Source organism: Pleuronectes platessa, chromosome 5, assembly GCF_947347685.1.
Source record: "Pleuronectes platessa chromosome 5, fPlePla1.1, whole genome shotgun sequence".
In the NCBI taxonomy this organism is placed as follows: Eukaryota; Metazoa; Chordata; class Actinopteri; order Pleuronectiformes; family Pleuronectidae; genus Pleuronectes; species Pleuronectes platessa.
In genome coordinates, this window is record NC_070630.1 from 13,163,732 (window position 1) to 13,176,363 (window position 12,632).

The window sequence follows — 12,632 nt, forward strand, 5'->3', positions numbered from 1 at the left end:
CCAGTGCAGATCCCACAGGACAGGTTCAGATCTGAGGATCAACCAGGACCCCTGCTCCTCCAGCTTTGAACTCTTTCAAGGACATAGAGTATCTGTGGTGTGACTCTTAGAGCTCAACACGCTGCTACAAAAAAACTCTTCTCCAACTCAAATCTGGAGAATTTCTGCTCAACATAAGCTGTTCAACCACAAATAAAAACTTTGATTTAAGTATCTAGTCCCGAACAGTCAGGGTCGTACAGAAATATCCAAGATGAAAACACATATATTCTTGCTATACTATGTTTTTGCTATGCACTTAATGTATATCAAATATTTATGAAGAATTGATTTTATAGGCTAATATAGGCTGTATGGTGCAAAGTCATGTAGTTTGCTACTTACTCCATCACTCGTGCCAAGCTAGCTCTCCCGATATCCTGTATTTAGCTGCAAGGGACAGATTGCACAAACACATAAACTCATATGTATACAAAAAGCCTATGTTGTATTTGCGTAATGTTGACAATGTATATTTTAACTTTTTTTTTTATTATACCTTTCTCCTTGCACTGCTACTTTTTTGTGCTGCTGAGTCAAATTGAATTTCCGCTACAAGGGGTCAATAAAGGTACATCATACTTTATCAAATCTTATCTTATCTTATCTTATCCCGTGGTAACACCACACACTATACAAGCCGTGACAACTTGTGTGTCCAGCAGGTCTCCTGAATTTTCGAACCTTGCTTATTTTGCTATGCTGGTCGTGTCTGTGATAGGAAATTCTTGGGTTGTTTTCTTTAGTTACATTGTGTTAAGCTCTGGCATTCGCATTGCTCATTGGATTTGAAGTTGTCCATCAAGTCCAAGGCCGGACTCAGCTCTTTGGCCTGACTATAGACGTGCACTGTCTTAACTTCACCCTCTGGCTACATTTCTTTGGCCACTTCCCCCTAAGAGGAAACAAAGTGATATATCCCCCTCCCTTGACAATGACCCAGCATTGAGCCCTGTGCAGAAATTAGCCACAGTCCCTGGTGAACAAGCAGCCGTGGAGTCTCATCTTCATCACAATAAAAGCCAAAAGAGACCATAAGGTGAAAGGAGGGGCCCCTCCGTCTGAGCAGTGGGTGTTTTTCTCACATTGACAATACTCAGCAGAGGGACACAGAGGGCTCTGTGTGTGTTTGACCTGAAAGCAGAGATGAGAGGTGGAGAAACACATGAATCACAGCACCAAAGTGCAGCAGCCAGTGATGGAGGACATGTCCATGCATGAGATTGCCACCAAGCGAGGGTTTTTACTCACACCAACTAAATAACATCTCATAGTCGGCAAAACGGCAATTAGAACTCCTAGTTTAACATCACAAAACTAAAAAACTGTTTGCACGTTTTTCCTCGTCAGGACTATATCAGGTGAAGACACTTTCTTGAGATTCATGGATAAAATCAATCTCACACTGTGACAGGGTTTCAGGTGTGTTTCATGCTGATGTCTGGAAACCACACCTCTTTCTGAAACTTCCAGCCCATCTTTCTTGCTCCATCTTTTTATTATTTTATCAGTAAAGATACCACTTCCTCCGGTACAGTTTTTTTTTTTAAATCTTACTTTGAAATTTGTGAGGCATTAATGTCCCTTTGATGCTTTGCAGTGTCACTGACTTGCTGCCCGTGCGTCTTGCAGCTCTGTGGAGGATCTCCTCTGACTGAATTACAGAGATAAAAAATTGGGAAATATTTCAAAAAGAGACTTTTAGTTCCTGTTAGTGGGAACAAACAAATACATTCCCTCCAAAGTAATTTGTTTGTTTTATTTTTGTCTATGTTTACCTATGTACCTTCGTCTCCCAAATATGCAAGGACAATATAATACAATGACAGATCGAAGTAAAAGCTACTGGAGTTAATACAGTGCCTTGCATAAGTATTCACCCCCCTTGGACTTTTTCCCATTATGTACTGTTACTAACTGGAATTCAAATAGACTTAAATAAACTTTTTCCCGTTTGATCAACAAAACATGCATAGTACTTTGGAGGTGCAAAATAAATTTTATTGTGACACAAACAATAATGAGAACAAAAAAGTTGACATCTGTTGGGTGCATAAGTATTCACCCCCCTGTGTCAATACTTGGTAGAACCCCCTTTCGCTGCAATTACAGCTGCAAGTCTTTTGGGGTATGTCTCTACCAGCTTTGCACATCTAGAGATGGAAAGGTTTGTCCATTCTTCTTGGCAAAAAAGATGAAGCTCAGTCAGATTGGATGGAGACCGTCTGTGAACCGCAATCTTCAAGTCTTGCAATAGATTCTCTATTGGATTGAGGTCTGGGCTTTGACTGGGCCATTTTAAGACATTAACATTCTTTAATCCAAACCATTCCTTTGTAGCTCTGGCTGTATGTTTAGGGTCATTGTCCTGCTGGAAGATGAACCTCCGCCCCAGTCTCAAGTCTTTTGCAGACTGCATCAGATTTTCTTCAAGGATTTCCCTGTATTTGGCTCCATCCATCTTTCCCTCTATTCTGACCAGTTTCCCTGTACCTGCTGAAGAGAAGCATCCCCACAGCATGATGCTACCACCACCATGTTTCACTGTTGGGATGGTGTGCTCAGGGTGATGGGCAGTGTTGGGTTTTCGCCACACATAGCGTTTTGCATTGAGGCCAAAAAGTTCAATTTTGGTCTCATCTGACCAGAGCACCTTCTTCCACATGTTTGCTGTGTCTCCCACATGGCTTCTGGCAAACTCCAAACGGGATTTTTTATGGATCCCTTTCAACAATGGCTTTCTTCTTGCCACTCTTCCATAAAGGCCAGATTTGTGGAGTAGACGACTAATAGTTGTCCTGTGGACAGATTCTCCCACCTCAGCTGTGGATCTCTGCAACTCCTCCAGAGTAACCATGGGCCTCCTGGTTGCTTCTCGGATTAATTTTCTCCTTGTCCGACTCTTCAGTTTGGGTGGACGGCCTCCTCTTGGTAGGTTTGCGGTTGTGCCATATTCTTTCCATTTTCTTATGATGGATTTTATGGTGCTCAGAGAGATGTTCAAAGCTCTGGATATTTTTTTATAACCTAACCCTGCTTCATATTTCTCCACAACTTTATCCCTGACCTGTTTGGTGAGCTCCTTGGTCTTCATGATGCTGTTTGTTCAGTAATGATCTCCAACAAACTCTGAGTCCGTCACAGAACAGGTGTATTTATACTGAGATTAAATTGCAGACAGGTGGACCCTATTTACTAATTATGTGACTTGCAAATGTGACTTGTGAATGCAATTGGTCGCACCAGATCTTTGTTAGGGGTTTCACAGTAAAGGGGGTGAATACATATGCACTCAACACTTTTCAGATTTTTATTTGTAAATAATTGTGAAATCCATGTAATATTTCCCCCCACTTCCAAATGATGCACTATTTTGTGTTGGTCCATTACATAAACTCACGATGAAATAAATTTTAATCTGTGGTCATACCATGACAAAATGTAGAAAAGTCCAAAGGGGGTGAATACTTATGCAAGGCACTGTATTTTGTAAGAGGTTATACTTTTTATATGGCACAAGAAGTTTAAGATCAAAGTGGCTCATGTCTAAACAACGCTATCTGTATTAAATCAGCTTACAGCCATTTGCGCCTGCTCGTCTGTGCAGTTAATGCCTGTGGAGTTAATGGCTGTATTATTAGAATTTAATTTGGCTCATAGAGTCCCACCACATTTTATTCCTTAAATAGTCTGAGGCAAACAACGTCGGCTCTAGTCACTGATGGAAATAAATCTGAGGGAGGAGATCCATTGGAGGAGAACAATGGAGAATCCAAAGACTTTGTACTTAAGGCATTAAAGCAGATGATTTGGGGATATAATACAGCATTAAGTAAATTACTGCTAAGGAATCCGACAAACTCTTTCTCTTAAAGTTGAAATATGAGTCTCAAACTCTCCTGTGATGAAAACATTTAAAAAGGGCATAATAAATATACAAGCTTCTGATAAAAACTGCATTTTATGGAAGAATGGAAACACTATTTATTTATAGCAACAAGTGATGTCATTGTTAAAGTTTAGTGGTATATGGTGGAACATAAATCAGCTGTTTTTCCCACAAATTAAGGAAATTAGATTAAGAGTGAATTGTGCAATGCACACTAAAGTGAAATGACATTTTGGCCCAGAGGCATTTTTCTAATTCACATATAGCTCGTGATCATGAATCATGTATCACATCCCATCCCTGACAGTGTGAATGGTGTCAATTTCAACATTTCGGTAAAACTCCCTGCAACATTCTTGCAACAGCAAAGAATGTTCCCTATTTCTCAAAGCTGCGCGACTGTGTAGAAAGCATCATTTTGACACTGGAGTCAGTGCGACTGACAAGATGGAACAACTGGCTCGTCTGGGGGCCACTAACCAACCTTTGACCCAGTGTGAGGGAGGAAAAAAGTGAACTGGAGCATTTACAAGTAAAACAATTCAGCTTTTATCAAACACTGAGACCAATATCTTTCGGTTTCTGAAGTTGCTTCAGTGTTTAAAACTGTAGGTTTATCGTTGTGCTATTTTGACAGCTCAGTATTACTGCTGATTCTGCTCCTCATGATATTAATCTAATGCCTACATTCACTGGAGGAAGTAGTTATCTCACTGTAGCAAGAAAAACAAAAGAGTATGGGGGTGGAGGTGGTGGATAGACGTGTAGCTTCCCACAGGAGACTGTAATTACAATTCAGGGGCCTAACCCCTACAATATAGAGTTAATTCACCATAACAATAATCTCTCCTGAAGCTTAACCCAGCCTATTTCTCTATGATCAGCACGACTGTAAGAGAACATTTCAACAAGGTACAAGATAATAATAGATAATATGAGAATTCAAATCTCTAGCTCATCGGCCCCAGTCTTTACTCCTCCACCTCTTGCATAACCACAAGAGACCTCAGACTTCATGTTGATGTTTGGGCCGATGTGTTTTCTCAATTTATTTAGAGGAGTTTATTTCAGGGCTGATTCGACACAGCTCAGCCTGGTTTGGTTTGTTGCTTCAAAGGTGACCCCAGTTCAACTTAGCAAATCTCCCCACAGACTAGAGTCACATATAGTACAGTAACCTCACCGCAGTCAATGAGCGGGAGTGTGGCAGGGAAGATAAAACGATATAATCCTTTCACAATTCTAGAGACATTTAGTGTTACAGCAGTCATGAAGGATAAAAGAACAACTGATAACAGGTTTCTAGCTGGTTTTCTGTGCTTGTGTTTTGAACTTTGCAGATATTTTACATTAAGGAAAAAACACACTATAGGAAAGAGAACTGAAAAATCAAAATGCGTCCCCTTTAATTACAAAATTACAAATAAGTAAAAGTGAATCAATAACCCTGTTCCGACAAGTTACACATAATGACAACAGGTCTGTGTGTGTGTGTGTGTGTGTGTGTGTGTGTGTGTGTGTGTTTGTGTGTGTGTGTGTGTGTGTGTGTGTGTGTGTGTGTGTGTGTGTGTGTGTGTGTGTGTGTGTGTGTGTGTGAACCAGGTGCACAGAGCTGTCCGTCTGATCAGGGAACTTCAAAGCTACAGTAAGTGGTACCAGTCAGAGGGGAGCTGCCTCCTCAGATGCTGCACTTGCTGAAAAAGTGATCTCTAAACCCTCTGATACGAATGGATTTGCCCTGCAGCCAAACATAGAGCAGCACATCAGATACCCTGAAGCTGTGCAATGCTCTCAGATATGACCTACAGATGAAGTGACTCATTGCACATCCACACACAAGGCTGATATTGTGTTAACGCTTTCACATGGGCATCACTGATCGGGCGTTTCGCTTTATGAAAACCAAGCTGTGCTGAAGAATGTTGGGAGAAGCTTTGATACTAAAAGTAGTCACGCTGCAGATGTTTGCCCATTTCAGGCCAACGGGACTGTGAGGAAGAAAAATAAAGTTCCTCTATGGGAGAAAAATGTTGTCAAAAGGTTGTTATTTCTTCTGTTCTGATAAGCCAGGACTGAACTGCTTCCTTCCTTTTACACTCTAAGCCGGAGTTAGACCCTCCGCCTCTGCAAGATAAAGTCCTGATACTAAGATATCATTCAATGAGGCAAATCTGCTGAGGATTTCTCTTCCTGAGGCACATTATACAAACAATAATTTGCTGCTACTCTGGGAAAACACACAAAATGGCCCTGATGACAACAGCACAAAGGTCTGTGAGCTGTTTCTCACAGTAACACCCCCCACCAGCATCCACCTTCTCCATCACTGGTTTGCTGTATTGACCCTAGTAATGGTGATAATGGATGTTATTCACATCAATAGGAAGATCAAACAGTAAAAGGAAACCTTTTGTTTCTACAGTGCAGGCTCCCAAGTGCACAGCTTCAATCCATTACATGGCTCTGCAGGGAGACACTGCAGCAAAATGGTGTTTCCACCTAAACACTTTAGAAAAATGTGGCTTTTCTTCTGCTTTCATTGTCCAACCTCCACAAAAACACAGACTAATCAGTAATGTGTGTTTACATTTCTGCTCTCATTGTTTTATGATGCATGTATAACTTTCTAACGCACAAACGGAAGCTGTCTTTTGCCTGATCGTCTACCAACAGTAAAACTAGAGTCCAAGAAAAAGAACACACCATGTACACTAACAAATCCATTATACATACATGTTATCTTCCCATTTTATCAGCAAGTCACTCAGGAAATACCTTCCCCATGGTAATTTCACTCAGTAACCTGGTCATGACATAAGATAATGAACAGACTACTGTTACCAGTGTCTGGTATGACTGTACATACCAGAGCAGTGGAGTTAGAGGGTGAAAAGGCTGTTGGCATTCACATGTTATTAATCATATGTCTGAAACGGCTGTTTCTGTCTCCATCACAACATGGTGCATGTACCAGACTTTGGTTCTGCTTCGGTGCTTTTACAGTTATTAATCAATGTTGGATGGTTCAAACATCAAAATTCTTCTTTATTATATTGTCACCAAACCATTCTCATGTATATTTGAGATTAAGAGAGGTTGTGTGCATATAGTAAATAATGAAAAATCATATTTTTGTGAATCATGTCAAAGACATATTTCCACAGCTTTGCGACTGATTTTGAGCTCTACATTAATGCTCAAATCTACTATAACAAAACTGCGAAAGAATTACAGTAAGAAGTTCACAGTAATCTTCTAATCTTTTAGCAACAGGCTATAGGTTAAACATCCATCTCTTTTATTGAGGTGTAAAACCACTGACGTTTAGGAGACATACTGAATACACAAGAGGAGACATCTCCAGAAGTGTCCAAACAGCAGCCACTGGTTACCCCCAACCAAATAAGGAGGGCTCATTGATGATTGATGATTGATGATGTTCTCCATCAAAAGTTAGAGGTAGAGTAACCGTACTGAACTCTTACTTACATCACATGTGTTACTGTTAACCTTTCAGTCGACTATTGACAGAAATAGGTCAAATTGCCAGTGTTGACCAGTTCACACCGACAGTATCTTTGCTTTGGTCTGCTTGTGCCATGTTTAAGAACAACCATGGTTATTCGAGATATAGATTGTCAAAACTGTTATATTCATTGTCATTTACCTTAATATGTTCCACTGTATTATAACGTTAAACGGCACAGCACTAACATTCCCTCCTGTTTCCTTTCCAGAATCACTGAGGATCTGGATAATGTTTCACTAACATTAACAGCCGTTAATTCACCAAAACAATTTGAGACATCTCCATATTGATGTTGCCCGGTCAGGGGCCAGATCAGAAACAGTGGTGGACTGCTCCTTTTCTCTGTGCTGTCCTCAGGAGTCTGTTGCATGGGAACACAGCTCAGGGCTTTATTTTAGGAAAAAGATAACGCACCATGTGCCGATGACAAACTTTCTCTGGACAAGGACCTGGTTTCAGGCCGTCGTCATCACTTCCTTCATCTGTTTACAAAGACACTTTGAAGAAAAAGTATTTTTTAATGCCAAAAGTTTATGAGTATGTTTTACAATAATCTGCTAGAGGTGATATAGTTGGCTGCAAATAAAGTCAGAGCAAAACTACTTTCAGTGATTGAAAAAAACACGTTAGAACATCAAAGACGATCAAAGAATGTCTAACTTGATTCACAAACTAACAGCTGTTCAGAGACTCTTATTGGAAATAAAACAGTCACGGTCCTCGCTGTGTATATGTGCCGGAAGAGAATTCTGAAGTTAGGGACTTTCATTTCAGGCCGGTCTGTTGATCCTCGGCCAGATTGCCGGGCCTAATTTTCTGTGTTGTGGCCGAGACACAACAAGGACATTTATTGTCCGTGACCAGCTCACTTCTTCTGAGGAGCAGCAGTTGTTGGAAGCAAGTCTCAGTGCCTCAGCTGCAGCAGAAAGTGATGACCTTTAAGTCAGCAAGGTCTAATGTGCCTGCTCTTTGGCTCGGCTTGATTGGCTGATGTCAGAGGAAATGAATGGCATCTTTATCAAGGGTCACTACTACTGCTCGACAGCATGGCCGTCTTTCCTCCGATGTCATCCCAGGCTGGAGACAGAGTTTTGGCACAGACACAATCGCACTCATTTGCACCCCGAGTGCATACGTATTCAAACAGAGCGTCTTTGCTGATCTGGCAGGGCGTGAGTGGGCGTCAACAAACATCATTAGATGCTTGAGAATATCTCACCCCAAAGGCGTTTCCCACAGAAGTCTGCCTAACACAGATTAAATTAAATGTTCAAGCAAATTAAATTTATTTTCAGTCTTTCAAATAAACATTTAAAAGAAATTGTAATTTCACAGACTAAATTATGAGTCAATTTACTTGATATTTTAAGAAAGATTGTCCAAAAGCTGTTGAAAAGATCTACATCTTTAACGGATATATAAATATTTTTATTTTCATACTTTGAAATCCAACCCTATGGAAACAGCTCTGTTGAGAAGATAATGTCCAATTTCTGAATGAGATGTGTTAAATGATGTAATAAATCAAAAAGAAGGGGAAAACTTGAGGCGATAAGAAAACCGGTGCTCCAGGATGCGAACTTGATTAAGGTCAGAGAGTTGGATGAGATCATAGACAATGGTCAGGCTGAACCTAAACAGGAGATCAACACAATGCAGAGAGGTGAGGAAAAGGAGGCTCGACAAACAGGAACAAAGAAAGGTGAAGACATAGGGGAGAGGAGGGAAGTCAGGCTCAAAGAGAGGAAAGATTGGGAGGGTACACACTGACCTGAGTCAGAGCAGACCGACCCAGGAGAAGTCCAGTGAAGCAGTGATGTGGAGAGCGGAGGTGGCGCGCCCTTCTCACCCACATAACACAATGTATAAGTCCACACTCTCACCTGAAAATAAACAGCCCACATCTGCACCTCAACGTGCATTCCACGCCAATAAACTCCTTTATTAGTCTCTCAGAGATGATTTAAAGACATGGTCTGTTTTATAACAAGATAACCGTGAACATTTCTCTTTGCGGCCCCCGAGTACCTCGCACAGGGCACCTCAGTGTGTTTGACTGTGGGTGATAGAAACACGTTGGAGGTATTTACCAGGCCAGGCGCTGACAGAACTCAGAGGGACAGTTTCCTTCACTGTACAACTGCACCTCTGTGCATGACAGACGCTAAAAATACATCCCAGCAAACTTCTCAAACTAACCAACTTAGCCATGGAAATTAGCAAAGTACGGCATCTGGTTATGGTCGTTTCATTCAGAGGGCTTTACAGTATGGATGCCCCAACAATCCTGGTGCCACAACGTGAAACTATGTTTAAACTTAAAGAGAGATAGGGTTGGAAATGGCACGTTCCCTTCATGGATACTTTAAGAAAGCATAATGTACAATATATTTCCAATTTGAGATACTAAACCACAACTTCCCTCACAAATTTTTCTTGCTTAAAAAAAGTTTCTTCCCTGTAAACTCTACTTTGTGTGAGATTAAACCATGAGAACACACACACACACAATCAAACACAGCCAGGTGACTGGGCAGTTAAAGCCTGGTTTACCAGCCTCTGTTGATTTTCTGAAAAATTATGTAAGCAAGAGGAGCCTGTGCAGTGTCACATCTCTGCAGTTAAAGCAGCGGGACCTGGACCATCAGCACTGAGAGGATTTATGTGCAGCCAACAGTTGTCATCAACACACCGGCTGTTTGATTCCACAACGCCTCTTTAAAACTGGATGAAACAAGGCAAAGACTGTGAGACACATGAATCTTCCAATTGCCTACTTTCAAAGTAAACCTTTGAATTAGTTTTCTGTGAGAGGGCGTCCATCTGCATCTAGGTGTCACCCCCATCAAGCCCAAAAACTGCAAAGCCCTATAGTTGCACTGGTTGGGTACTCACCTCCCCAGGTGTGAAAGAGGAGCAGGAGTCCGAGGAGCGGAGAGGCAATGTCCCATACAGCCATGGTTGATGGTCGGTGCTGCAGCTGTCTGTGCTCGGGTGTGTGTGGGGAGGGAGTGTGTGAAGAGGTAGTGTGTGAAGAGGGAGTCTGCCAGGGACTGAGAGAGAGAGAGAGAGAGGGGGGGGGGGGGGGGGGGGCAGATGAAGAGACAGGAGGTCTACACTGTAAAAAGTGACCATGTGTACAACTCATTATTACTGTGCAGTCGTTCTCAAATTCAATATATTCCATTAACACATGACTCAGTTCCAGCACTTACATGGCTTGTTTATGTAGCTTCTTTGAAAACACAGTTAGGGTTAGCGTTAAGGTTAGCATTAGGACTAACACAATTAAAAAGCCTGAGTAGATGTGAATTATGTTGCAGGATATTTTTTACAGCGTGCAGAGGAGGAACCCAGTGAATGAGGGACAGAGAGAGAGAGAGAGCAGTCTCTCTGCTGTAACGCATTACATCTTCTCAGCAGGAGAATAATAAAAGTGCGTTTCCTCAGCAGGAAGCCACGACTGATGAAGTGTGGTTCAGTGTGGTTCAGTGTGATTGGCTGACACGAAGCGTGGGTGTGAGTCCGGGGTGTGAAGGTGTGGCCCTCTTGTTTCCTCATTTTGAGTAAGGGAATTCCAGCTTGTATCACTCAGGACATATGGTGCATGCATCAGCTGTGTGGATGCGCTGAGACTCCATGATCTCAGGACTCATGTCTGCTGTGGTGTGTCGGGGGGGAGACAGCAGCGTCATGATCACAATTATCAACCATGTATTCGAACACACAACTCATCGCTGTTGACCCCCCCGGAGACAGCGTGACCAACAATACACAGACTGAATATAAAAGGACACAGACAATGTACACAGTGTGCAAAGCATTACGTGGAAAACAACATCAATATTATATGGTTATATGCCACATGGAAATGAAATTGTAATGAGGATTTGTACCCGAGGTGGAGGAGGAATTAAGTAAAAGTCAATACAAAAAGCAAAGTAAAAATGATAGATACAGAATTCCCATACAACGCATATTTTTTATTAACATATAAGCACAAGTTTATACGGTGAGGACCAAAAATCTGAGACCACCCGCCCATTCAGGTATTCTCTCATTCTCTTATAGCATGCCAGTAGATAATCTATCGATAAGTGTTAAACAGATAATCTTTATCTACACACTACACACAAAAATGGGGATACGCCCCCCCCCCCCCCCCCCCCCCCCTGTGTGTGAGAGGCAAAGCTTAATATGGACATAAACGAGGAATTGAATCAGGCTGACTCCCTGAAAACATGTGAGAACACAGAGCTTGCCAAAGGAGATTATATCATCAATGTGACACTGACCTCCTCTGCTTGGGCTGCAGCAATACTGCACTGTTGACTCCTGTATTCAGTGTTTGCCAAACCGTAAGAAAGCACCCATACGGTACTGGACACGATGAAGACATGATCTCACAGAACTAAAGGTGGTTCCAGCTCTCTTGATTCAAGTCAGCATTGTTTTAAAATGTAGTCTTCCCAGACTGACACAGACTGGATAGAGTTAAGATGAGCAAAACGCTTTCAAGCTCATGGGTTAATTAATGACATCGTGGGTCCAATTTATGTAAAGTTAACAGATTTTTGAGGCTGATACAATATTGGTATTTGAAAGTAACAAAGTCGTGGCAGAGTGGTTCCATTTTTCTAAACGGGGGGGGGGCGAAAGGATGTGTTCGGATTATTGGTTCGAATCGCACTGCTCAGTCTCCCGGGGAAAGTCTACTCCGAGGTCCTGCATGGACAGGAAGCTCCAAGACATTTCGGATTCAGGAGGAGCGAGGGGGTTTCCATCCTAGCTGTGAATCAGTGGACCGACTCTTTACCCACAAAGTCAAACAGGTTTCCGGTGGGTGATAGACTTAGACCTTGTCACCAACCAGGGTCATGAGAGTGTTATTTGAGTGTTCAATGATGCTATCCGTTTATACCACTTATCTTTCAAGGCTCTTGACCCACTCCTTTTTAACTTAAACATGTAACTTGCACATTTTGAATGGGGAAAATATCTCAGCGTATCATTGTACAGTTGACAGCAATGATTAAAATCAACGATGCTGTTTTTTATTTGTTCTATCTGCCTTTATATCATACTATAATTCAAAATCATTCAAGTTTACCAAGCCATGGCAACACACACACGCGCACACACACATGATGGCAGGGGTTGTTGTTGAAGGGTCGT

The 12,632-nt window shown here is 41.8% G+C and overlaps 1 protein-coding gene across 4 annotated transcripts in view; it reads right to left on the bottom strand.

Moving 5' to 3' along the window:
- The window catches only part of mcamb (melanoma cell adhesion molecule b), a 33,305-nt gene extending 22,433 nt beyond the window's left edge, over positions 1–10,872 (bottom strand). For 2 of the 4 annotated variants that reach the window (XM_053421991.1, XM_053421990.1), the window contains exons 1-2: positions 10,673–10,872; positions 10,353–10,510 (exon numbers count right to left, since the gene is read on the bottom strand). In XM_053421991.1, coding sequence (XP_053277966.1) covers positions 10,353–10,510; positions 10,673–10,731 — 217 coding nt within the window. In that variant the 5' untranslated portion in view covers positions 10,732–10,872. The remainder of the gene's footprint in view (positions 1–10,352; positions 10,511–10,672) is intronic. The other 2 variants (XM_053421993.1, XM_053421992.1) reach the window with 1 other exon arrangement.
- Positions 10,873–12,632: the final 1,760 nt, after the last annotated feature.